The 26,563-nt window shown below is 42.1% G+C and overlaps 9 protein-coding genes across 9 annotated transcripts; 3 read left to right on the forward strand and 6 right to left on the reverse strand.

Moving 5' to 3' along the window:
* Window positions 1-541: 541 nt before the first annotated feature.
* On the forward strand, window positions 542-2,181 carry IL334_003124 (uncharacterized protein; the record flags this gene model as incomplete). The annotated part of the gene is made up of 7 exons (XM_062934860.1): window positions 542-685; window positions 836-1,056; window positions 1,162-1,246; window positions 1,333-1,406; window positions 1,497-1,563; window positions 1,644-1,893; window positions 1,976-2,181. 7 exons carry the CDS (start codon window positions 542-544, stop codon window positions 2,179-2,181), a joined length of 1,047 nt encoding a protein of 348 aa, XP_062790911.1.
* An 856-nt stretch (window positions 2,182-3,037) lies between these two features.
* IL334_003125 (glycerol-3-phosphate dehydrogenase (NAD(+))) lies at window positions 3,038-5,053 on the forward strand (the record flags this gene model as incomplete). Its single annotated transcript, XM_062934861.1, has 12 exons — window positions 3,038-3,078; window positions 3,198-3,294; window positions 3,452-3,608; window positions 3,739-3,809; window positions 3,940-4,123; window positions 4,191-4,225; window positions 4,285-4,378; window positions 4,464-4,583; window positions 4,636-4,688; window positions 4,751-4,790; window positions 4,846-4,865; window positions 4,931-5,053. The coding sequence occupies 12 exons, from the start codon at window positions 3,038-3,040 to the stop codon at window positions 5,051-5,053; spliced, it is 1,035 nt and encodes a 344-aa protein (XP_062790912.1).
* A 278-nt stretch (window positions 5,054-5,331) lies between these two features.
* Window positions 5,332-6,150, reverse strand: IL334_003126 (uncharacterized protein; the record flags this gene model as incomplete). The annotated part of the gene is made up of 1 exon (XM_062934862.1): window positions 5,332-6,150. One exon carries the CDS (start codon window positions 6,148-6,150, stop codon window positions 5,332-5,334), a length of 819 nt encoding a protein of 272 aa, XP_062790913.1.
* A 186-nt stretch (window positions 6,151-6,336) lies between these two features.
* Window positions 6,337-7,587, reverse strand: IL334_003127 (uncharacterized protein; the record flags this gene model as incomplete). Its single annotated transcript, XM_062934863.1, has 1 exon — window positions 6,337-7,587. The coding sequence occupies one exon, from the start codon at window positions 7,585-7,587 to the stop codon at window positions 6,337-6,339; it is 1,251 nt and encodes a 416-aa protein (XP_062790914.1).
* Window positions 7,588-8,539: 952 nt separating this feature from the next.
* IL334_003128 (uncharacterized protein) lies at window positions 8,540-11,842 on the reverse strand (the record flags this gene model as incomplete). The annotated part of the gene is made up of 6 exons (XM_062934864.1): window positions 8,540-8,639; window positions 8,711-9,425; window positions 9,510-9,589; window positions 9,653-9,732; window positions 9,791-10,564; window positions 11,762-11,842. 6 exons carry the CDS (start codon window positions 11,840-11,842, stop codon window positions 8,540-8,542), a joined length of 1,830 nt encoding a protein of 609 aa, XP_062790915.1.
* Window positions 11,843-15,363: 3,521 nt separating this feature from the next.
* On the reverse strand, window positions 15,364-20,353 carry IL334_003129 (uncharacterized protein; the record flags this gene model as incomplete). Its single annotated transcript, XM_062934865.1, has 17 exons — window positions 15,364-15,419; window positions 15,532-15,996; window positions 16,052-16,218; window positions 16,276-16,600; window positions 16,656-16,855; window positions 16,927-17,059; window positions 17,123-17,221; window positions 17,278-17,314; window positions 17,373-17,474; window positions 17,544-17,636; window positions 17,692-18,040; window positions 18,115-18,190; window positions 18,252-18,309; window positions 18,380-18,512; window positions 18,573-18,635; window positions 18,696-19,607; window positions 19,896-20,353. The coding sequence occupies 17 exons, from the start codon at window positions 20,351-20,353 to the stop codon at window positions 15,364-15,366; spliced, it is 3,726 nt and encodes a 1,241-aa protein (XP_062790916.1).
* Window positions 20,354-21,328: 975 nt separating this feature from the next.
* Window positions 21,329-22,402, forward strand: IL334_003130 (uncharacterized protein; the record flags this gene model as incomplete). Its single annotated transcript, XM_062934866.1, has 4 exons — window positions 21,329-21,375; window positions 21,466-21,988; window positions 22,062-22,139; window positions 22,223-22,402. 4 exons carry the CDS (start codon window positions 21,329-21,331, stop codon window positions 22,400-22,402), a joined length of 828 nt encoding a protein of 275 aa, XP_062790917.1.
* Window positions 22,403-22,555: 153 nt separating this feature from the next.
* IL334_003131 (mRNA surveillance protein pelota) lies at window positions 22,556-24,796 on the reverse strand (the record flags this gene model as incomplete). Its single annotated transcript, XM_062934867.1, has 9 exons — window positions 22,556-22,826; window positions 22,965-23,081; window positions 23,187-23,377; window positions 23,487-23,594; window positions 23,707-23,813; window positions 23,954-24,073; window positions 24,223-24,478; window positions 24,628-24,693; window positions 24,758-24,796. 9 exons carry the CDS (start codon window positions 24,794-24,796, stop codon window positions 22,556-22,558), a joined length of 1,275 nt encoding a protein of 424 aa, XP_062790918.1.
* A 444-nt stretch (window positions 24,797-25,240) lies between these two features.
* Window positions 25,241-26,517, reverse strand: IL334_003132 (uncharacterized protein; the record flags this gene model as incomplete). Its single annotated transcript, XM_062934868.1, has 5 exons — window positions 25,241-25,537; window positions 25,677-25,985; window positions 26,121-26,255; window positions 26,324-26,349; window positions 26,439-26,517. 5 exons carry the CDS (start codon window positions 26,515-26,517, stop codon window positions 25,241-25,243), a joined length of 846 nt encoding a protein of 281 aa, XP_062790919.1.
* Window positions 26,518-26,563: the final 46 nt, after the last annotated feature.

The raw sequence follows: 26,563 nt of genomic DNA on the forward strand, positions 1-26,563 counted from the left end.
GTGTGTATAGGGTATAGGGTATAGGGTATAGGGTATAGGAAGATTCGCAGTTCATCATGAAGTCATGCAATGCATCAACATCATCTTTCTGGCTTCTCGGTTGTGGAAAAGCTGCCCTTCGTATCAAGCATACTCATAGTTCCCCATTTCTAAATTGCTTTAATTCAGGATACTACCGATTTATCCCGATCAATTGTACCGATATCATAGCGGAACAAAACTTGCCACTGCAATCACGGCCCGGATGATAGCCTAGGGTGATCTCAGGGTGAATGTGAAGTGACGAACAATCTGGCTATAACGGTTTGATCGGTCCGTTATATGCCGTGTTGCTCATACCATACCATACAAAAAGTTGTCTTTCAATATCCGTTTCCAATTATCCATTCTTTTCTCTTCCGTTCCATTCTTCTATAAGGCATCCCAAGATCCATCTCAAAGAATAACGATCGTTTAAGCAGAACAACAACAAGCATACAACAAAGCACATCCACTTACTCACTCTCCACATTCGTAACAACAGATCTACAAAAGGAAAAAAATGGCTACTCAAACTAACCTCGGAGCGGATCTTGAACCTCCTTCAACTGATTTGATTACTCTCACAAGACACATCTTGTCTAGACAAAGAGATCTGGGTGCGGAAGCCAGTGGTGATTTGACTTTGTTATTGATTGCTATTCAAGTGAGTAGTCGCTTCTGCTCTAGTACGTAGAATGAAAGGAGGGAAGGGGTTGTATAAGGAGATGGCAGGCTGATGAAATCGTTCTTTAACTCTCCTCACCTCTGAATTCGCTCTTCTTACCCTTCTTTCGCTATTCATCACCACTCATAGGTCACATCCAAATACATCGCATCAAATGTACGAAAAGCGAGACTTATCAACTTGGTCGGGTTAGCCGGAGTTGAAAACGTTCAAGGTGAAGACCAAAAGAAACTTGATGTGTTATCAAATGATATCATGGTAAACGCCCTTAGAGCTTCAGGCAAATGTAGTGTCATGGTTTCAGAAGAAGTTGATGATGCTATCATCGTCAATGGGTCAAAAGGTACTTAGTAAGTAGTCGAAAATCTATTATATATCGCGGAAATATATCTCCTATCATAGACCGTTGGAGGAGGTTAATGATGATCAACTGCTGACTCTCATCTACCATCTAGTGCCTGTGTCTTCGACCCTCTTGATGGTTCATCAAATATCGATGCGGGTGTAAATGTCGGTACAATCTTTGGTGTTTACAAAGTTGTGAGTGTCATTTGTTCCTATAACAAGATCACTTGTGTCGCAGTCTCAAATAAACGGATACTAACAGATATCCATTGAATTGCCAGGAGGACCCATCGAACAAGTCAGTCAAAGACGTGTTGAAACCTGGTAAAGACTTAGTAGCTGCTGGTTACACCATGTGAGTATCTCGATCTAAGAATAGCTATTCGATCATGGTTAGACCCAAAGAAGTACAGAGCTGATGTCACATTGTTGACTGGTTGAACAGGTATGGTTCGTCTTGTAACCTTGTGCTCTCCACTGGACAAGGTGTAGATGGATTCACTCTTGACGAGGTGAGCATTCTTCAACATAATTTGCAAATCTTCCAACATCTAGGCTCGAGCTGACGATATCTTCTTGGCTTTCCCTTTAGGCTCTTGGAGAATTCATCCTTACCCACCCAGACATCCAAATCCCCACCCGAGGTAAAATCTACTCTTTCAACGAAGGAAACTCGTTACACTTCTATGAACCCACCAACAAATATCTCGAAAGCATCAAATACCCCGCCAACGGCAAACCCTATTCTGCAAGATACATCGGTTCAATGGTTGCTGATGTCCACCGAACATTGCTTTACGGAGGTATTTTCGGTTATCCAGATGACAAGAAGAGCAAAGATGGTGAGTTATCTCTCTTAGCATATATTACCGTCTAGGCAATCACGACGATAGTGGAGCTAACGGATTCAATTTCATCGATCAGGTAAATTGAGAATGCTTTACGAGGCTTTCCCAATGGCATTCTTAACTGAGCAAGCAGGTGGTGTGGCCACTACTGGAACTCAAAGAATCTTAGACGTCGTCCCCAAGAACATTCACGGTAGATGTCCAGTATTCCTTGGATCAAAAGATGATGTTGAGGATTTGAAGAAGTTCTATGATGCTTACGAGGGTGAGAAGAGATGGTAGATGTTCGAATCATCTAGTTGTATTATTCGATTGGATTTTGACAATGAGGATTGTGTGTAGAGAAAAAGAAGAATATATAGTGCAGCAGTTCATCTCTTTAGAACAAACATTAACATGATCAATTGTTTTCCAATGCATTTTTCTTGTTTTCCTTGTGCTATCTCGGGGTTATGAACATATGAGAAAGGGATAGAGAGCTCTTGTCGTCGGGGTTATCTAGTGGCCTATGGTGTTCATGTCCTCCGCACTAAAGAGAACAGCATAGATCGGGAAATCTCGATTAATCCGATTGAGCGCTATATCGTTCTAGACCCCAGCTTATCCGCAAGGAACGTGAACGGCATAAGCTCGATTCAAGTCGGGAATTCAGAGATGTCCTATGGTGTTTGACTGTCTTCACATTCTTGTCATATTATTATTATAATCAATGGAGAAGAGCATAGGCGTATTTCAGGATGCGTCCTTGCTACTTCCTATGGTGTTCCTTGGGCTTAAGAGCGATCGTGGGAAAGTTTACCATTGCCGATTATCCCATAGAATGTTGTCATAGTTTATCTCTTACCGCTTATCACTCGATCCCCCTTTTCCCCCCACAAAAAAAAGTTGGAATGACAAGTGAAATGTTTGGGAGGAAATGGGACATGACATCAATTGCATCAGTTCAAGGAGGCTTATCAACACTTACTTACGCAGACGAAGGTATCACTCTCTTTAAAAGTTGCCCATCATCACTTCTTTATTCAACACATCATCGAGAGCCGTACGCTCTATCACTCCTTCTCTCTTTCGATCAACTCCCACATTCCTCACTTCCACGTTCTCCCCTGTATCAAGAACGTTTAGCACGGCGATCATAATGGGTAAAGAGAAAGTAGCTATCATCGGTTCAGGTAACTGGTGAGTGTCTTACCTTTACTGCTTCCTTTTGGCGGTGCATGGCATCTGATCTACGCGATCTGCGATGAAAGAACAAGGAGAAACTGCACAGGTTGATATAATGCTAATGAAGTAAATAGGGGTTCAGCAATCGCTAAAATCGCTGGAAATAACGTCAAGAACCATAATGATATATTCGACGAATCAAAGGTACCCATCTGGGTGTTCGAAGAGGACGTGAGTGATATTCGGACTTGTTTCTTTCCCTTCACATAGCTTTCCTATAATCTGGTAGACATGAGGCACCCTGGATCTACTCTGGAATTCACCTATACGATAAAATCGAAAAGGGTTGAGCTGACGAGAAATCAATGTCATATCGATACACGTACAGTACGAAGGACGTAAATTGACTGAAATCATAAATACCGATCATGAAAACAAGAAATATCTTCCAGATGTCAAATTACCTGAAAATGTGGTTGCTATTCCTGATATTGTAGAAGCTGTAAAAGGTGCTACCGCGCTTGTATTCGTTATGCCTCATCAGTGTGAGTCCCGCATTCACTTGTACTGTCTCCCCTTCTTCCTGTCAATTTTCATGCCCACCCTTTGCGAGGATCATCTGATGCGAATAATGATCAATGCGAATCTTGAATATGTGCTAAGTGATATGAATAGTCCTCAGTAAAACTTTAGAACAATTAGAGGGTAAGGTTGAAAAGGGTGCCAAAGCAATCACACTTATCAAGGTGAGTCTCGGAACCCTTCGACACGTTCTCGACTTCCACCTACGCCTTCTTCCATCTCTGAGTGCCAGGGCGCTGCGATCTGGTACCTAGCTTCTCATCCTATCTCAATAGCTGACTTTGTCGATCAAAGGGAGTTGGAGTCGAAGGAGAGAACATTCATGTTTTCGCCGACGTCATTCAAGAAAAGCTAGGTATCTCCACATCCGCCTTGAGTGGTGCAAATATCGCAAATGAAGTCGCTATCGATAGATTCTCAGAAACCACTATCGGATATAGGACTGAAGAAGATGGTAAACTCTGGCAAAAGCTTTTCCGTAAGTTATGGTCATAGCGATACTGCACCGCACATCACAAGCTGATTTGTTTTCGGGGGGTTATCAGAAACTCCTAATTTCAGAGTACAGCTCATTGACGATGTAGGTCCACCTGTATCTTGTCCTTTTCGTCCTACCGAAATCTGACAGTAATGTCCTAGGTCGCTGGTGTGTCCCTCTGTGGTGCACTTAAGAACATCGTGGCTGTAGCTGCTGGTTTCATCGATGGATTGGAGTATGGTAATAATTCGAAGGGTGAGTACAGCCTTAGTTCCTTGTCTTCATCGCATGTCTTCGTATCATTATACGGCTAAATTGATGTATTCGCAAATCATTTCAGCCGCCATCATGCGACTTGGTCTGCTTGAGATGAAGCATTTCTGCATAGAGTTCTTCGATAATGTTAAAGAAGAGTCCTTCTTGCAAGAAAGTGCAGGTGTAGCGGATGTGATCACTTCTTGTGAGTTACTCAGGCATGCGTGTAAAGCTTGCGGCTGATCGTTCGGGATTAGGCTTGGGAGGTAGGAACAGGAAATGTGCGGAAGCATTCGTCAAGGAAAAGAAGGTGAGTTTTAAATTGAATGTCTGCTCTGTCAATGATTTTAACGATACCCAAACCTTCAATAGCCTTTTGATCAATTAGAGAAAGATATGTTGAAAGGACAAAGTAAGTCAGCTACTAACTTCCGTGCGCGGCTGGAGCTAATTGTGCGATTAAACAGAATTACAAGGTATCCACACTGTATGTTCAAGTTTCCATCATCTCCCCTTTCGTATATGGGGTGCTGATCTTGGTTATCATCACAGGCTAAAGACATCCATATCTTCCTTAAATCCAGAAATAGAATCGACGCATACCCCTTGTTCGATAAGGTATACCAGATATCATGGGAGGGTTTACCTGTTGAAAAGCTTACTGAAGGACTTTAAGTCATGCTTTGTAACAGGTCCGAGACGATCATGATGATTCCCGATAGATAGATGTGATATAGGAATTGAAAGATACTTTGCATTATAGATGATATATGAACACTGTAAACAAATCCTATCTCAAGCTGCCCACGAATCAAGAAATCTGATCTATACGTAGGCGAACCAGAAAATCATCAATGACCAATGACAGGTGCTCAGCCAACTCATGTGTCTGCATTCTTTAGCTCTGGATGCTCGTGCTACAAGATACATCCCGGAGAAAAGGTACTTCTTATTCATGCCGCTGTAGATACCATTGCTGGCGTTGTACTTACCCCCTGACCGCCTACTCCTGATGACTCTTCAAAATCACCATACCCACCAGCTAAGCTATTCAAATAACTATCATTGGTCGAACTTGCGCACGTAGACCAACCTTTATGACTTCTGAGAGCTTCAGCCATTGAATCAGGTAAACCCTGTTTTCCATAAACCCTTCTCAAAGCAGCGGAATACAATTCGTATTTATCATGATCCCAGAAATCTGTAGTTCGTTTAGTTTCGTGTTCAATAGCTGAAAGCTGATCGTTCGTCAATCCGTCCACTAATTTGGTGGTATCAGAAGAAGTGTTGAATTTTAATGAATAATCAGAACCACCTGGACGAGAATTTATTGAAGATCCCGAACGACCTTTTCCTCTACCATGAGCGATAGTCCAATTCTGTTCAGCCATTTTCAGTGTGAATTTCTCCATCGTATCAGCCAGCTCAAACTCCCTTGGTCCCTTGGCTTGAGCTTGAGCCATGAGATTGGTCATCTCTGAATCTTTATTAGTTAAGACAGTAGAGAAATCCGAAGGGAGTTTCAAGGAAATATTATGATCACCATCTTTGATAGATAAGAGAGCTTTGGAGATTGCAGGACTGTGTGGAGAAAGCTCTTCGTATAGGAAATCTCTAATCGATGAGGATGTGTCAGGATGAGTATAGGCTGATAGCAATGTTGGTAAATTACGTGTAGTTATTGCTGTATCAGTAAGATCAGATTCGGAAAACCCATGTTTTGGGGATTTTGTACCAGAGGACGGATTGGGATTGGGATTGGGATTGGTCATAAATCTTAATGTGTGATATACACAGAATTCATGCACCATTTCCAAAATAAGATGAAAAATGAAAAATCGAGCCGAATAAAAGAGACGGAATCGGAGAGGAGACATGGTTGCAAGAGATTATCAGAGTGAAAGAGGATAATCAGTACATACGTATCTACAGTACGATCACCTTAGAAAAGGGTAAGCTTACGAAGAAGAAGGTGGATGATTGGTTTGATCATTAGTGGTGGGAATAGAAGTGCTATCATCTTTACTAGTATCTTTCAAGCTTCCCCATTTAGCTAATGATTTTCCGACTCTTTGGACTTTAGCTTTCATGAAATCGCGAATACTATCTTCTTCTCCTTCTTCTTCCAGCTTTGAAATTGTTTCTTGAGAAAGTGTATGAGATTGAATTAATTTCATGGAATCTTCTTCTGAAACGCTGACACTGCATGATTCGCCTTTTATAGCTTTTTGAACTGCCGCTCGTATGCTTGGATCTGAAGCGAGATGTACAAACTCAAGAAGCGTATCGAGATTGAGTAGACTCAGTGGTGTTTCCTTCTTCCCGTTCACAGTCGTTGAAGAACTGGAATTACTTCCCGTCATAGTATCCTTACCTTGAGAAGAAGAAGGTGTTTGTTTTGATGATTTGTTATCGTCTGTTTCAGTTCCACTTGTGGCATGCGTTAACCATTTAACATATGATTTTCTCGCAGATCCAATTCTGTCTCCTTGCCATTTATCATAACCAAACGCCTTTTCTCTTCCTTTTAACCTCTTGATAGTGGTGTCCAAATCCTCTTCCAACTTCTTCATTCGTTTGGTAGAAGTAGTATCCAGATTGCATCCAAATCCAGTGACTTTACCTTGGTCCAAATTTTCAAACATACCTTTGACTGCCTGTCTGACTTCTGTTGATCTAGCTAAATCAGGTCTTAGTTCAAAGAAATCTTCCACGTTGAAAGGATTGATCTCAGTTTTAGTGTCTGATATATCGGTATTTGGTTGAATGATTCCTTTAGACCAATCAGATACGAATGATTCAGTCTGTTTTTTGACATGTTGCATCACGTCAATGACTTTGTCTGGACCGTCTTCTTTGGTCATTTTCTCAAATGTTTTTTCATATCCTCGTCTCTTTCTCGATATCTCAAATGCTACATCAGGTGGTAAAGTGACTTGAAAAGATTCATCTTGTTTGCAGATTTTATCTATATTTTTCTTTAAATTCGTATCATCCCTTGAAACGTCAGGTAATCTTAGATAATCAGGTAGGTTCCACCAATTGATCTTAGTTGAGATACTCGCTGTTGGTCCACAGTCGCTTGTAGTGTTGTAACTAGAAGACACGATCGTCTCGTTACCAGTTCTTAGGTCTCGACATCGAAAAGGTATAGAAACTCCAGTGTCAGCTTGCAGGGTTGAAGAAGGGAGAGTGGCGACTGCTGCCATCTTGGGTATACAGAGCTCCCTTTATCTCGAGTTGTGAGGGCTCGATGTGTTGATGAGATTCGTGGTATGTAGTGTCGATGTAGTGTGTGGGAGCTGTTGAGAGAACGTGTGAGGAAGGATGACAGACAATGCCAGGAAAGTATACATAGACTTCAGCTCGCTTAAGTAGGTCATTTAGCAGGTTCTAACGCATCAGCCGTTTGGTCTGCAGTATCAAAGGACCACAACGAGGGTACAAAGGGGTGCAATGCTCCTTTGACAGTATGAAGACCACTCAGGTTTGAGGAGGTCCTATGACATAACGCTTCGTGAAAGCTGAGAATACACATATCCTTTCATCACTGCTCATCGAGTACTGTGAATATCCGTCTCATGTACAACGCGCCACCATCATGTCACACCTGAACGAAAGCCCTTGAATATTAAGAATGGTTGCTGTACTAATGACCTGCACATATCTTCTAAATACATTACTCGCATAATGCAAATATACCAACTGCGATAAGATGCATTCATATCCAGAGATCTAAAAAATCTAGCAAGATCAAGATCAAATAACCCTAATTCCGAAACAATAACTAAAGAACTTATACCAACGTCGATACGAAAACAAAGAACAAAACGTAAACGAAGCAAATCCGAAAGAAACACTACTATAAGAACAAAATCCATGCCGACCGAAAAGATACTAATGATCACAGAAACAGATGATGTGAACTGAGAAACCCAAAAAAAGAAGTTCCCGATGAACCAGGAAAAAGAAATGAAAAACTGACGAGGAACATCGTACCAAGGGATATAGCATTAAACGGATAAATAGACCAATAGTTGAAAACGTATGTAGCATTGAAGTAGGTATACACTATGAGAAGAAAAGAAAGGGGTGATGAATAAGGATTTGAAGAGAGGATAATTAAACGAGCCACCACAGCAGAAATGACGCGCATATCAACTATTGGCTGTAACCTTGTCCTGCTGCGTCAATGGGACTTGAAGGATCATAGGTAAATCCAACACCTGGAGGAGGGGGGAAGGGAAACGACGGTCGATGCCTGAAATCAGATTACAAGCGTCAATATTCTGTCACAACGATTAAGTGCGTAACCTAAATCCATAAACTCACCATCTTTGCCATGACTCTGGCATACCATCTGCGCTCATTGTCTTCTCCATCTTTTGTCCAGTCTCAAGCGGAGGAGCAAGTAAACCATCATGTTGTTGCAAATTATAAGTTTGACCGGTGGGGGTAAAAGGCATTGCAAAGACGGGTTTACCGTCCGCACCTAAGGTTCCTGGAGCGAAAGATCTGTTTCCAATCGGGACAGTCGGTGATGACATTTGTCGACCAGGTGAAGGCATGGCTGAAGGTCGACGATATGGATGATGATGGTTAGGGTTAGATGGTGAATTTGGGAATCTATTATAAGGTGAAGATTGCTCTGATCCATTATCTATCATTGCTGTACCATCATTTTTGATTCCGACTACGCCTTCGAAATAACCACCTGACGCATCGGCATTTCGTCCGTTTTGACCAAACGAAGGGTCAATCACTAGTGGCTCGTCAAGAGCTGGTGGTACACCCATATCACTGATTGATCGCGACATCTGCTGCTGTTGTGCAATCTCATCAGGGGTAACAATGATTTGAGAAGTCTCAGAAGAGTCTCGAGGAGGTAAAGTTGACAATGCAGGTGGTGCCGAAGGATGCGAGAATGACATTGTCGACGGAAGACCAGTGTTGGGTGAATGGTTCATCGGTGAGATATTGGCATGTTCAGGGGTGGGCGGAGATAATGCGGGTACCTGGGACTGAGAATTGATTGGGTACATTGGAGCTAATAAAGTCAATTGAGAAAGGGCGCAAACAAAGATCAGCACTGAGGATTGATCACTGGTCGATCTATAGAAGCATAACTTACTGATCGGAGCGGTAGCGCCTTCTTCTCCTCGACATCCCTTCACCAACCAATGTCGTCGCAAAGCATCTTTACGAGAAAAGCTGCGTGTTTCGATGGTCTGGTCAGTACAAAGATAGAGTTGTAACGCCAGAACGGTAACTCACGTTTTACCACATTTGTCACATCCGAATGGTTTGACGTCCAGATGGATTCGCTTATGACGTTTCAAGTCGTGGTTACGGTTCTGACAAAGTACATGTTAGTATGCATCAACCGTGACAAGGGAAGATTAAAATACTCACGAAACTTTGAACACACTCGTCACACTTGAAAGGTCTATCCACCAACGGTAACCTATTTGCAAACGAGTAACCGAGATTTGGGTTTTGTCTCATATCCATACCCATCGTCGGCGCAGCCATAGTGTTGTGTCTCAACAGAGGGGGTTGTTGCAAAGTTGAGGGTGCCGAGATTGATGGGTGATAAGTTGGGTACGGTGCTGCAGAGTATGCTGATGGATAAGATAATGACCTTGGCATATCTGAGGAGGTGGGTTGAGAGGAGTAAGGCGTTGTGTAATAGTTAGGTGGTGGGTAAGCACCCGCTCTTGGCGAAGTTTGCATTTGGTTGCCTGGAGTGCCATATTGGTTCGATGGGGTTTGACGTTGATATGGAGAGTAAGGACTCGAAGTCATTGGACTTGATTGAGAGGGGACTGAACTTGTGGGTACGATTGTTAAACTTGGTGTACGCGTCAGTGGAGGTTGTATCGGAGATTGTCTTTCCGTTTCTCCTGAATAAGATCTGTAACCCATTGGCGCACTAGTGGCATATGATGGGTACGTGTTGTGATGCATTGGTGCAGCTGGTTTCTGTTGATATTGTTGATATGAGTATTGCTGGCTGGTGCCGTTAGGTTCCGAATGATGAGCTTGAAATGTAGGTCGAGAAGTACCAGAACCCGGTATTGATGAAAGTGGAGGAGGTGCAAAAGCAAAAGGTGATGCTGAGGTAGGAGGTGATTGTGGTGGCGGTTGTTGTTGATATGTCTGTTGTTGTTGCTGTTGTTGTTGGTACTGTGAGTGGGGAGTAAAGATGGAATGGGAGGAACAAGGGGAGTAGGTAAGCCAGATGATCTCTTGTTTATATAGTCATGAACAGGGAATCATCAAATACGAAAAGGAGGAGAACCGAGTAGCCATTCAAAGGTGATGTTTTATGCGATGCTAATGATGATGGTGCTGCTTGTGGCAAGCAATCTGATACAACAACCAGATTCAAACGGGGAAGCGAGAATCGCCATCCTCACGACACTTATATAATATTAGAGGATCCTTGCTCCACAACATTGGATAAAGAACGTGGGGGAGGCAAGAGAAATGTTTTGAGCAATTCCGAATTCACGGTCATGTCATTCTTGATTAGAAAGTGGGGGAAGGATTGAGAGGGGCGATAAAACGGGTTATGTACGGAAAGGATGCTAAAATACGCTCTACGGTCCAAATAAAGGGATGATCTTTCATCGATTCGCTCGTCATGAAAGACAAGATAATTCGAAATAGGGAGAAAAGGTTTATCCGGACCATCTAAAACCGTTCAAACCGTCCGATCTTCGTGTTCAATGCTCAACTCTGAAAAGGGCCTTTGCACCTTTGCACCTTTCCTCCCCCACCCATTTACTTCTGTGATGATCAAAGTCCCTAATTTACATTTCCGAATTATCTCTGATCCCACTCTGCGCACCGCCATATACACACAAAACACAAAACGAGTTGACCTTTGAATCCGTGACATGACATGATTGACGTGTTCAATCAAGGACAGAAAAGTATCCTTAAGACGACGCTAAATCGAGTGCCTGTGCTCCCTCCCTCCTTCGATGATGAGATGATGTGATGAGATGGGGGTCCAAGCGACTAATCCTTCCTCTCGTCGAGGTAGATAGACCCTTTAGTATCAAAGCAACAAGTCGATGTTCCGTCTCTTCGACCCGACCGGATGATAGATTATCGAGCCCCAAGCGTAATTGAAATCATATCACCCTCCCCATCACCATCGCCATCACCATCAGACAATTAAAGAAAACACGGAGACTGATCGGATCCCACTTTCCGAGATCACATCGCGTCTTAATTGGTAAAGATCAAAACAAAGAAATTCGGAATTACCGTCGAAGCAATCAAAAACAACAACAAGTAGGGTTCACGACTTGGACTTTGAAGAAAACGGCGAAAACGGCGCAAATGAAACATTTGTAAAATGAGACTACTCACTTGGTCTCTCCTTTCTCTCCCGTCGGGGGCACCTCTACCATCATAACCTCCAGCTTGAGATGAATAATGTTGATCGTTCATCTCCTCGTTTTTGTGAATTTTGCTGTTATCCTCCAAAGGACTACTTGAACAGTGGATGTACGTCGAAAGTGTCAACAGGATAGAGTGTCGTCTGTTGAATAAAAAGTAAAGGTAAGAGAGATTCAGGCAAACATTTTTCGTATCTTTTGGTCCCTGACAGATATTGTCTACTCACGTATGCTCTAGAACAGCTCCTTTTGTCCGTCTAATATGTCAAAGGCCGTCTTTATCTTTGTTTCTGTCTTTGATCTTGTCCTGATTGATCCAAAACCAAAGTTCTCCTTTCCAATATGATCTAAATCGTCTAGCTTCTATTTGATTTCCAATCAGTATTCTATACACAAAGATCCGACAAGTCCGATTTGTCAACTACCACAATTGAATGACGAAGTGATGATGAGTTGGGTAGGGATTAGATAATTTGATGAAAAGAACTTCCAAGGGCGAAGAATCCGACGGCTTGTGCAGACGGTTTATCCTGATTCTGCCAAGGTAGGATTCTCTGATCCGTTTCTGACTTGAATTCCGCAAAGATGATCTGTTATTGTCCAACGAACTTATGAAACCTGCAGCAACAAGGGCGTGGAGAGTTTGATAATTGGATTGATTGATAGGTCGATGCTGTGTATGGTTTGAGAAGGCCTTTTAGAGTACCCTCTACTTCTTCTATGTGATTTTCCAAGTATGATTTTCAATGAGACGCGAAGTGCCCAATTTCCTATACAGTACGGTCTTTCAAATGTGATATGTAGTAGATCTTGATATTGACTATGGCAATCTATCTATCTATCTCTAATGTTATTGATATTGAACAAATTTGTGGATCCAACATTAACGAACATGAAAAGGGGGGATTTTCAGTTTAGTTGGAAGCGTGTTGAAAAGCCACTGACCGAGTGAATGAGTGAGGTTACTAAAGAAATTGATAGCCTATAGGATAGGATGGTACTAGGGAAATAGGAACAATTTTTATTACAGTAACTTTCTTTTGCTTTGCTTGTTTTGGAGTAAAGACGATAGATACTAGACAAACAGGGAAGGCGCGTCCCTTAACCCCCTCGCTTTGAATCGTGCAGAAAGATGCGGAAGAGGAGAAGGACTTTTCTAGGGATTGATACTCAGAGATTGTTCCTGTTGAATCGTTTTCGGATTAATATGGTCTTACGAATAGAACAGATTATTAGGTCTTTACAACTCTAGAGAAAAAGAAAAAACTTGACTCTCATTTTTATGTAAAACTGTCTCTTCATTTCTCATCTCATTTTCTGAATGAAAGCAAAAACAACAGAAGAACCCCTCTTGCCTTGTGCCTCCTTCTGGTTTGTCTCTTTTTTTCCGCGTTTGTTTCTTTTAGATTCAGTAATAATAACCCTTTTATATCGTTATTGGTTCTTTATGAGATAATTTCTAGCCCTTTCGATTTGTTGGTTGTTGATGCGCTGTTGCTTGCGACAGAGAGCGCGAGCCGGGGGATCTTAAGAGAGTTTTTCTGGCTTTGCTTGCTCTATGCTGGGCCGGACCGGATTTGACCTAGGTTCTGTTTTGTACGGCAACCTCTCAACAGAATTTCAGGAACGAAAAGTCAACGAATAGGAAAGAAAAAGTTACTATAATAAGCAAGTCATTTAAACCCCGTTGAAAGCGGATGGTCATAGTCATATTGTGGCTCTGGTCTTTTCTCTGGTTTACAATAATGATGTTTAGAAAAGGGGGTATTTGCTATGAGGCGGTGATGTGCAGATCGACAGAGGCTTTTGTTGGGATGGGATTGGACCTGGATCGACCCCAGATGTCCAATGCAGGTACCTGCGAACAACAATCCCAAGCAGCATGGTCTAGTTCAATAAATTTTATGAACTCTATGCAAAATTTATCATGTAATATTACGTCTATCAAAATACACTGCTAATTCACTGTCAGTAAGCTAGCTGGATTCATCTCGTATCCCCTCTCGGGGCAAGTTGAATCATGATCAAGATGGCGCGGAATATCAGAGGGTTTGAATTGATTGTATTTTGTACACAAAACACAGTCCAGAATAGGAATAGGTACAGGTCAATAGCATACCATGCGTCCGTAAACCGTTAGTCATGCTTTTGTGGTCCTTGATAAAGTATGGTTTGGAGCTTGACAGGAAATGAGGAACGATCGAATTCCTAACCTTAGACATCAGTCAAAATTTCCCATCCGATAGAAACCATTGACCGTGGTTACGCTGACATGAGATTCCAGATATCCCTGAATTTATGTTGATCAGGACCAATGGGCAAGGGGGGGGGGTTTAGAACAAGACTTACGAATCATGTCTCTGAACCTTTTTTCTTTTCATTTGATTTGATTTTCTATATTTTTTCCCAATTCATAGATCCGGCCCCTTGTCTGATTTGATCGATACCCCGTATGGTCAGCGGGAACCCTTCAGCTCTAGCTCTGGGTTTAGTTGATTGGGGGAGTGTGCAGAAATACAGTTTCGGAGTACCGATTCCCATATGAGAAACTCTAAGAGCAAGACCCGTACAAGGGTACATGGCACCTACTGCAACACCGAGGTCGAGCATATATTGTGTCCATTTCTCCTGCTCTGACAAGTCAAGATCCTTTGCATCCGACATTCTCGGTCTGAATTTGATGAACTGGAAAACCACCTCGACTCTGATAAAAAGTAGAACACGTGTGAGTCTGACAGATCCTCTCATCTCCCCGCAGAACGAAGATCCAATGAAGATTGTCATCACTTTTCTCGAGCGGAAACGCTTGATGCCGTTGATCTGAGACAAGGGATCGTTTCGTTTCGTCTCGTTTCGTTTGGAATATGTTTTGTGGTAAAAGCGTTCAAACCGGACCATCAAATGATTCATCTTTTTACAGATCTGAACTGCAGTTCAGTCTAAGGGACGCAGGCTGGCGAAAAGTGATAGTCCGAAGCTCCAATGTGAAAGAAGACAAGAGAGGACATGTCCATATATTCAATCTATGGAAAAACTGCCACGATCCTAATATGCCTCACTCGAAAAGATTCTTGGATGCACCCCAAAAACCCCTTGATCAAAATACACATTAGGTATCATGTATCTAGAGTGACGCTAGATTGAATTTATCGTTTGATTAGACAGGTTCTCTCTGTGTGTGTGTCAGAGAAGTACGGACGAATGCTGTCTACTTTTGACCGCGCAAGGAATAACGGGGTCCCTTGCAGTGCATGATAGTGTCGTAGCAGCATGCTTTGTACGTGCAACGGCGTGGAAACTAAGATGGCATGATACTGGTCCTTGGACAAAGCTCGACTCTGGTTCTAGCTCACATACAAGAGAGATGATGCCAAAGTCAAAATTCGATACCATGCATTTTATTGTTATTTGAATCTAGGACACCATGCTCATGCTACCATCTCCTATCCCCCATCTTTGCATCTCACATCAAATTCTTCCTCCACTATACCAAGCTACTAATCGTATGATACAACTTGTATTCTTTTCCTCCTCTGGACGTCTTTCGTTGTGACACCTTTCGTTCTCTCATGCTTATGACAGGACAGTCATCAAATGTGAACTTAAAACTTCATGTTCTTCAGCGACAGCTAGAAGTCGAAACGATATCAGCATCATTCAACATGTATATCGGCACATCTTCAATAAATCAATAAACCAAAGAGTGGTAGAAGGAAAAAAAGAGAGACAAGGCAGACTAACCTTTCAAAACGATTTTGATGAATTTTCTAGCAGTTTCCGATTTTTCATTTTCTAAATTTTGTAAACTTTGTTGATCCATTTTCCAAAGTGTACAATCCCTTTCAGCTACGACCGTACAATTTCTTTTTGTTTCACTCAAAGTACTTAGATCTCCTGCTATGGTACCAGCTACCATCGTCTCTTGAACTAGACTGGTGTGATCATCATACAAATAAGTTGCTCTGAGACAACCTGATTCGATCACGTATAACCCATCACCAGGATCATTTTGATTCCATAACGTATCTCCCGATAATATTGACTCTCTCTTGAAATAAGGCACTAAATCATTGAGGAATTCTTGATCTGTTGATGATGACTCGTCTAGGTATGATCCAAATGTCTGATATAGTAATGGGATAGGTTGCATTGTTGAGAAATCAGGTAATGACGAGGGTTCAGGTTTAGGGGGCGATGGGAATGCAGCTGTACAGCGGGAAAAGTATCAGTACGGATAAATGAAGGGAACGAGTCGACTTACATCTTGGTAAAGTGTCTCCACCAGCTTTGACAAGATGACTTCTTCGTGGAGAGTTTTGGAAGGATTCTGCAAGCGTGAACGGAGGTTTGGCTATTTTGGGGAAATCGATCCCTTGAGTCGATGATACGTCTTGATCAAGCATCTGTTGATTCTCGTAGAACGCAGTCCTGCATGAAACTCCGGTTAGCTTCTTAAAGTGATCGATTGTCGTCAGCTGAACTTACAAATACGCGTTCTCGGTCCATTCTAAGGCATCATTCAATCCTGCGAAGACTTCAACCCTGGTACCCTCCCTATCTGCCCAGAGATCAACAGATTGGAGTGCAGTTCCTACTAGTCCATTCGGTGCCGCTCCACACAGGATCAGGAGGACGTCCTTAGCAGCTAATAACCGTTGTACACGGACGAAAGCTTCCGCCGAGGAATAATCCATGCCATGCACTAAATGCAGATCAATAATAAGGAATCGAATGGGGTTATGCTGCCATTTTGCAAGATCAAGCAGATGTCGAATCTCGTTCTCTACAGCAGTGATAGTACCAAAGAACACTGCGCGACCCATATAAGTCACTTTCGGCGATGGTCAATTTGGTTCAACACTCACAGAAACCTTGGAGCTTCATGATATAGGTTTGAGATCCAACTTGTACAATAAATTCTCTCTGTGATTTAGGTCTACGAACGGTCGATCGAGCTGTAGCCCCACTGAACACGGTTCTAATAGCTCTTCGACGGGAGCTTTGGACGACAAAGAAGATACAAGCGAGGATGACACCAAGTAGTAAACCGATGACAAAGTCGAAGCTATTGGAATATCCGATCAACCTTTCTGGCAACGGCAAAGCTTACAAGAATGTGTCGAAAAGAGTACGCACATTGTCATACCAATCGCAATAACCCAGATGGTGATGTATTCCCACTTGTTCACTCGGTTTCGAGTGTCCCATACAGCTTCAATCACAAGGTCTATACCGAGGACGAAAATCAAAGCTCCAACCAACATGACAGCTGTTAGCCAAGAACGACAGTGTTAGCTTGATTTTGCGTTCTCTTGATTAGGTGTACACTTACGCAGAGCCGCTATGACTGAAGGTCCAATCATCATGACAGCTGTAGTAGCAGCAGCAAGCATGAGACCTGATAAACGGGAACCTCCACCAACACGGTAGACTGTGGGTGTCAAGTTGATCAGCATCTTCTCGACAGCCATGATGGGCGAGACTCACAGAGAACAGTATTGACGTAGGTAAGGTAGTTAGGTACCTAGCATACCGATTAGCAATTTGTTCAAAAACAGTCAACTGAACTTAGCCAAACTCACAGTACCGGTCAAACCAGCAGCAAGATTAGAGAAACCATGGGCGACCAATTCTCTATCCAATTTAACATTATCTTCACCCAATGAAACGCCTAAAGCTGGCACCTGATATGAACATAGATTGGATGGCCTCAGCTCATTTGCAAATTTCGAAGCTGTGAGTGGGTTACTCACGTTGAGGGGTACATGGAGAATACCGAAGAACACCAAAGCGAGTTGTGTAGGCATAGCAGCCCAGAACGCTTCCCAATGCGTTTTACGGAAATCCTGTCGTACGTTCTGGTCAGATTCGATATCAAGCCGAGGGAGAGAGGTAACTTACGAAATGCGTGTAGAATTTCCACCAGCTTTGGGTACTTTTTCCAACATCAAATACCCATCCTGTCTGTCTCAGGTAATCGATATCCCATCTTCCGATGAGAACTACCGTGTAGAAAATTACAGGTATTACAAGGAAATATGCAGGGAAGACCAGTTGGTGATGCCAGAAATGAGTTATTACTCTCAAGAGGATGGCGAGGGCCAAAGGGATGGTCCACAATGCTATGACGTGAGAAGATTCAAAGAAAATCTTGATGGTAGCGAGATTGTATTCGAATCCTTCTTCTTTCAAGCCTCGAGAGACCTCTAAACCTGTTTCGATAAGGAAAACACCAACTCCACCAATACAACTATACGCGGCATATCCTCATCAGCGATCCATAGATGTCAGAAAGCGAAAGAAGAGATTTAAAAAAGTGCTTACCCAACAAGGATGTGTCGAGGGAAATAACCTATCAGTCCACCAAGCTTAAATGCTCCAAGGGAGAAAAAGACAATACCTGGAATGGATTATAAGCTTTACAGGCGGGGCAGTGAGCCAGTGCGTAACAATGAACTGACCAGTCAAGATGGAACTGAAAGCGAAAGCTGCCATGGTAGTAGCAATAATAGCTTGATCCTGAACGACGTGATGCTGACGTCAGCTAAAGTCTTGAATATGAAGATTCGAGGGACAGATCCTAACTCACGTCGTCGCCGATAACGGTCTCAAAAGTATTCACCAAGATATGGAAAAATGGTACAGCTTCAATCATCATGGAACCGTTACCTCCTGGGAAGATGCTACCGCCCAGAGAGAAGACTAGTTGAGAGACAATACAGCTGTATCGAAGGCATTCTGTCAAACTTGTCTCTTTACTGGAATTGGAAGATGGAACTTACGACATGAAGAACATGGAGACTCCTAACGAACCAAAATCAACGAACACTGCATTTGCGGGGAATCTGGCGATTTGTTGAGTCAGTGTTTTGGCATTAAGTATCGAAAGGAACGGGTTTACTTACAATATCATACCATAACTGACACCGTCAAGTACGTTCAACAGTAAACCCAGAATGACCGAAGGAATAGCTTTGACTGGTTCGACGACACAGCCTTTAGCGACATCTTTGGCTGATACTTTAGCTAAACTGTTTTTCCATATTTTGACATCTGATAGAGCTTGACCACCCCAAGATCTTTTCTTCCCTTCAACATTTCCACCAAGTAACGGAGTATGTTCATCAGCGTTGGCACGTTCAAGATCTTCTCTAGCTACCTCATCTGCTAAATATCGTCTTAGTGAAGAAGCTGATGCATGTCTAGATGGATTTCCTTGTGAGCTTGCCGATGATGAGATCACTTCGCAGTCGAGATCTGCAAGTGGTTTTTTATGTGGAACAGGTGTTCTCTCCCCTGATTGTTCATCACTTTCTGTCACACTTGAAGGTTTGCTTGGAGATTTGTGCTCATTCGAATCAACAATACCATTTACACTCGTTGTTTCAGCAGCTTCTTTAGCTCTTTCTAACATCATACTAAGACCTGATCTTTGACCCGTATAAGGTGAAACTGCCATTCCATTCTTTGATAGATCATCCTCTGGAGAAGATGATTTATCCCCAACTGCAATTGCTGGGTTGAGGTGACTGGGATTCGCGGGACGATGTGGTTTTGACAATGATGAAACAGATTGAGCGGCCATATGATTGGAATTGGAAGCTGAATTCGATCCATTTTTGGAGGCTAATGGTGATTTGGAAGGTGAGAAATGACTAAAAGTGGATTCTCCTGCTCCTGCTCCTGCTCCCCCTCCAGTAGCAGATGATATAGCTCTAGGTCGAGACGAGAATGACATGGACGCTAATCTTGCTGTTGAATCTCGAATTGATTGGGAAGTGTTGGAAGAATGCGTGTGCGGAATAAGAGAGAATCGACTGAACGAGAAGAGGAGTGATCAGCAGGATGGTCTATATTCATGTTCACAACGGTATCTGACAATTATGAACTATTTTCATACTACAGAAAAGAAGGTGAAATGAGTCGAAAAGATAAGAGAATATGCGTTTGGGGAAGATTAAGGTTGCAAAGTGATAAGTATAAAGAGTCTTTGTTTTTTTAGTTTGGCGACCGACATCAAAACAGTATATGCTAACGATGTCTCAGATAAGGGAATGGGAAGATTGAGGAGAAAAGAATATATACACGACCACAAAGGTACTCACTCGTCATGATGGTTGTTATTGTTATTGTTGTTATTATTATTCCAATCAACACTTCTCCTCCTTGACACACCGCCATTCTTTGAGTTTATCCCGACAGCAGAATCATTATGGCTTGAACCGTTATTCGTTGCACTATGATTATCCATAGGTTGTAATGCACTCGGACCTGAATCTACACCACCGCTGACTCTTCTTAATACTTGTGAGAAATAACTGTTTCCACCTTGATGATCTGGTGTAGGAGGTTCCGAGTTGTTTTTCGCAGAGGCTAAAGTTCTAATTGAGAATGAGGATGCTGAAGCTGAAGCTGAGATTGGTGGCGATAGAGGTTGACTATTTTGGGATTTGGTTTGTTGATGAGTGGGTAAGATTGGGGAAGATGCATGGGAGAAACTGGGATGATTGGAAGGTAAAGTGGATGGTAAATGTGGTGAAGTTGCTGGATCTCTAGCTGGCATTTTGGATGAAGGATTTTGTTTTTGGAAGTTTGTGCGATGAGATTACGTCTTTGCTGCACTTGACTCTTGCTGCGCTATATGAACTCAATATCGGGGTATCTCTGTCTCCTCTATGCTGTGACTTTGTTCTCTGGTTTCACGTGAAATCGTCTAAATCCTAGGCTTGTGAGTGATGATGATCTGATGTCATTCGGGAGTATAATCATTCGCACCTTTGACATCCAATTTGATGGCGACTCCCTCTTTCTTCTGGAAAAATGGGAAAAATGGAAAAATTCAACGTGTCGATATCGTAATTCAAAACAAGATGCGGGCAAAGTTTCGTGTATGTATGTAGGAAATGCAGTTGAGAAAGAAATGGGTCGCTTGGGCAAAAGGCAGAATTTGAAGGGGGGTCAAGGTGAAGTGTTGATTGGAGCCAGACACGGAATCCTCGTTGACAGCTTCTGTCCGGTAGATAAGCTTGTCTCGTTGATGTCAAGCGAGAACTTCACAGTGGTACTACTACTGGTACTTTGCTTTTGTCTTGAGTCTCACGTCATACACTACTGATACAGCTGTAACTACACTTACTAACACTTTCCTCTCATTTGCCTCGCTGGGCGTTAAGCGGTTCAAAGCGTTCCTGATAAAACATTTCATCTATTTTCAACGGTACTAGTGAATTTGAGCCAATCAGCTAAATCCAGAAACCTGAATTCCCTTATCTCTATCTCTGTCTGGATGCCATGTGAGCAAGGCATGGTAATCACGTGGATTAAATTCAGAGAAAGTCACCGAACGGTATGAAACGGTTTCAACCGGTATTTCGGACCGATCGTGATGTGTGGTTGGGATGGACGGAGTAAAAGTGATTCGAGTATAATATATTTATTATTATAAAAGCTATACGACCTCAATTGCATAGACCAGCTTTTCCTCGTCTCCTATCTTTGAGCTCAAGGAACAACAGTACAAAAGTAAAAGATCTTCATCATGTCTTATATCGAAGAATTGTTCGGATTAAAGGGTAAAACCGCGCTGTAAGTTAGTGTGACATATGAGTCTGAAGCTGAAGCTGAAGCTGACGACGACGACGATGGGCCTGTATTGGGCATTGCGATGTGAAACAGTATCACAGGTGCTACCCGTGGTATCGGAGCGAGAATGGCACTTGCTTTATCCAAAGCGGGAGCAGACGTAATACTCGTTCAACGAAATACGTCCAACACAACAACCAAAGATGAAATCGTAAAATCAGGTGGTAAAGCAGATATTGTAGTGTGTGATTTATCTTCATCGGAAGATGTTTCAAAACTCATTCCGCACGTGACTGGAGAATTGAAGAGGACATTAGATGTTGTTGTGAATTGCGGTGGAATCCAAAGGAGACATCCAGTTGAGAATTTCCCAAATGATGATTTTAACGAGGTACTTCAAGTCAACCTCAATACCGTTTTCACCATTACTAGAGACGCAGGTAAACACATGTTGGAATCAAGAGGTGGCGTAGCGGGTGAACCTGTTCCAGAAGGTGGAGTAGATGGAAATCCAAGAGGAAGAGGTAAAATTATAAATATATCAAGTTTAGTAGCTTATCAAGGTGGTCTAAATGTCGTCGCTTATTCTGCTGCAAAACATGGCGTTCAAGGAATGGTGAGTAATCGTTTTCACATCAAAAGAGTACAAAAAATCAGGTGTGATAGCTGACCCGGGACCATCTTCACAGGTAAAATCATTCTCAAACGGTTGGGCTTCAAAAGGAGTTTGCGTAAATGCTATTGCCCCAGGATATATCGCTACAGATGTGAGTAAGGGGATCGATTTCCGGATTCAAAACCCCCTTCTCTCTCAAAGCTGAACTCACTTGCTAATCTGTTATACGTACAGATGAACGAAGCACTCATCGCTGATCCTGTCCGATCACGACAAATCCTCGAACGTATCCCCGCCGGCAGATGGGGTACACCAGCAGATTTCGAAGGTGCTATCGTATTCTTAGCTTCCAAAGCATCAGATTACGTTTCTGGTGAATGTTTGGTCGTTGACGGTGGTTGGATGGGTCGATAAATCGTTCATACCATTGTGTCGTCTCTTGCCATGTGAAAATTTCAGTAGACCAATGCATATGGTTTCTCATCTAATTATATCAGTGTGTTTCGCATACATTATTATACCAACATTTGCATCCGCGTATCTCCTTTTCGGCAAATCTTTCTCAACTTATTGATCCTCGTCTTCTTCCTCATCATCAACCACTAATCCAGATCCGTTCTTCTTCTTTTCTTTTTCCAACCTTTCTTTCTCTTCCCTTTCTTCCATTTCAACAACTTCGATATCCAATGGATAAGTCAATATCGCTGCTATACCAGTCAACATATTCAATTGTTGTCCTGATTCGTGCATTGAAGAGAATATCAAAGATTCTCCACCTCGAGATCGGACTGCTTCTACCATCTGAACGTAGTGATTCCGTGTTGATGGGTTGGATGATCTATGTTCAGATCAGGTTAGTCAATTACCACCGGCTTAAAAAGACTGGGGATTCTGACACAGATTAGGATCTTTGCATACTTGGGTGTGATGGCCAAGCAGATGGAACGGCGAATGCTCGAGTCTTTCATGTACTTACCGGAACAAATCGTCTGATATCAATAGAGTACCGACGGCACCTCTGTCCACTGCTAAGGCGACATGTTCAGGTCCATACCACGCTCGAAGTTCGTCTGTAGCCAACATCTTGTGGAACCTATTTGTGATGTCAGTTTATCAAACCTTCACTGATGTATACCTTGCAATATAGTCTGATCCCTTCTGACCAGACGATCACTCTATACAAACACGTTACACTCACTTATCTAGACCTGCACCTTCCCTAGCGAATTTAGCTCCTTGTAACATTTTAGCCACTTCTGGTGCTCTCAAAGCTTCTACTAATCCATGTACATGTGAAGTGTTTGAATGAACTTTAACCCATTTTGATCTCGAAGATAATAATGGTTTATTGGAAGTTAATGTAGCTTGTTGAAATATATAGTCGTATAACTATGTGACCCATTTCCATGAGTCAGCAAGGAACGATTGTATGGGACAGTGAGAGCCGAACACTGGCGAAAACCTTGGAAGATATGTCGAAAACGTGTCGAAAACTCACAGAATCTCTTGTGAATCCAGGGGAAGCAATAACTATAGCTTTCAGATCTTGATACGGTATCAATCGTAAAACAGCTTGATAAACCGTTGAGAAGAAGTTTTCCATTGCCTATTACATCGAGACCAAAGTTAGCTACCTTGACCATTTTCGGGTGACCATATGACTTAGGCATGTTCATGACTTTTGACTTGAGGGATGCAAGAGATCACGGACTACTCACTTTATCATGTCCTGATGTACCTCCCTTCCTTTTACGTGGAACGGAAGTATCAATCCTTTGTCTGACAGTAGTCATATGTTCAGATAAGAGACATATGGCGGCGGTACCTGTTACAAAAAAGTAGGTAAGGTCAGTGTATCTATCATGACCAGAGTTGTCTGAATGGATACACTGCGCTTGTAGATGAGGATGAAATGGTGAGACTAGGATTGAAAGAATAAATGGATTTTAAAGCAATTTTACTCACCTTCACCACAAACTATCGCACCGACTTCTGCACCTCGACCTTCCTGAGTACTCTCTTGTATCCTTTCTAAAGCTATACTATCCCACCCTGATGTTTTCGTTAATCTGAAATCTCGATTTGCTATGTTGCAATACTGCATCAGCTTTGCATCTCTACCTTGTCAAAAGCCATCTTCGTTTCAGATAACCTCTCATCATCCTCACCCCACATTCACCATAGTGATCTTGGGCTGCTCCTCCCCCCCCTGGAACTAGTAGAAATGAACTCACCTTCCAAATCAAGAGTATGATAAGCACCCATTTTAACATAATCATTTTCTTCTACGACTTTACCTGAGATTTGTAATGCTGCCGTTGGATCTTTTTTTTCACCTGAAGACGTTGATTGACTAGAGGAAGCAGCTGATGAAAAAGTGGTTTTTGTAACTTCTAATGTCAAGTTTGTTCGAACTCTATAAGAATCTGATGAACCTGTTGAAGAAACTGTTTGAACTCGTCTGACCGCGAGTGATCTAACGTGATCTCCCTAAATGATACAACCGACGAATCAAGAACGGAGGATCATGCCTTGGATTAGTTGATTTTCTTCGTGAATGTGAAAGTTGCATGTGGATTCGGAGCGGGAATGACACTTGGACAGGCATAATAAGGAAGGGGGAAACTCATCAAACTCACCTCGGAAATCAAGTTATATACATGCCACATGTCTTCATCATCTTCAGGACGTAATGTTACATATCCCTATGAACGAGTGCATATCAGTACCATGGGGAAAGAAAATGAATAGCGACATAAAACAACATACAGAGCCATCTTTCTCTATGTGTTTATTAACTAATTTCATCTTCGATTATATTGATCTTTTTTTTCTATTGGGCGAAAATCAGTTCAAGATTCGGCTGGAGCTTTGTATTCTTTGTTGAATGCTTTTAGAGTGTAGGTATCAAGACGCAGTACCCAATCGACTTTTGATTCTCTGATTGATATCGGAAATCCTTCTTTGTCAATAAGCCAAGATGATACGGTAGTGATGAACGAAGTAAAATCGACAACTGATATCCGATCAATGACAATATCTTTAATTTTGTTCGTTGACGTCGTTTCGCTGTGTTCCGGTAACCTTATTTCACAACGTGGCATTCCCTTTGTGTCACTTCAATGCAAAACCTTCATGGCAACAGTATGATATCCAACGTGAGAGCACTCATGGAGGAGGCTATTCGTAATGCAATGCATATAAAAAGTCTAAAATCCATCATGATCCATTATGTATGATACATCGTGAAGTTCAATCCCATGAGAAATCATCTTCATCATCATTACCTTTCCCCTTCCCTTTACCTTTTGTACCATTTCGATTCCCATTTGATCCCGTTGAGCCTGCAACTGCCGATGAGCTCGAGGGAGAAGCTTCTGTTGATGCTCTCGTAGCTTCTTCCGCTCTGGCTAATTCAGCTTCTTGATCTTCTTGAGTAGTAGGATGAGCTATTGAAGTAGCTTTTCCTCGGAACGTTAAAGGTAATGTGTGATATGTTGATGATTTCAAATGACCAGCGTAGGAATATAATATTACGATGAAGTATAACTGGAAAGTCGAACAGAGTCATTAGTACACATTGTATACTATATCACGATATTGAATAGATGAAGATGAAGAAGAAGGAAGCAAGGAAGAAAGGAAGGTTGAATTCCCGAAAAAAGAAAACAAAAACCAAAAAACTCACTTTCAATAACCAACCACTGATCAAAGTCCACCTAGCGAAGATTTCTTCTCTTTCCCAAATATCACCTGCTAACGCAGTTCTTAATTCTTCTAATCCTTGACTCGTTTCACCTGAAGCAGGTTGTGTTATTTCATTCCTTGATAATGCTAAATTGATCAGATCTTGTTGTGCTTGTGAATTTGCATTTCTCCTTCCGTCATGAGGTATGACGAACCAATAATGTAAATAGAAAATATAGTGGAAGATTGTTAATAGGATATGATCTAATGTATATAAATGGGATAATAATAATGTTGGTGAAGCTGATTCCTGTTTTCAAATCATCCCCCAAAACAAACGTATTACAATTGTATGATTAGCTCTTGTACATATATATGTGTCTATATAGATACTGTCCTTATTCGATCGATATGGATCAACGTGAATGACCTGAGATATACGTACAGATTTAACCACTTTCAATCCCCACAAGAAGGCGAATAACGTTCCTGTCGAATAGGCGTAATACGTCAATTGGACAAAAGACCCTCCGACTAGAATCGTTATTAATCCATATAAACCGGCTACTTTGTTTATAAGCTACGACAATAAGGCATCAGCTGGACGAGAACGAGAACCGGAGCATTTGTGATCAGATGATCGCTTACACCAAATAGTAGAACAATCTCTGCACCTATACATCACACATACTCGTTAGCATTGGAAGCTTGATCTAGCGACACGAGAAGCGATGAGAGCGCCAGTCCATCAACATTAACATACCAAGTTTGATATCTAATAATCCCAAGAAAGAGCTGAATAAAGGTCCTGGCCCACCTGGCCGTCTGAATGTGAGTCTCATCTATGAATTTGAACGAGTTCAAATGAGATCTTGAAAGGGTATCACA

Source organism: Kwoniella shivajii, chromosome 4 (assembly GCF_035658355.1).
Source record: "Kwoniella shivajii chromosome 4, complete sequence".
Classification (NCBI taxonomy): Eukaryota; Fungi; Basidiomycota; class Tremellomycetes; order Tremellales; family Cryptococcaceae; genus Kwoniella; species Kwoniella shivajii.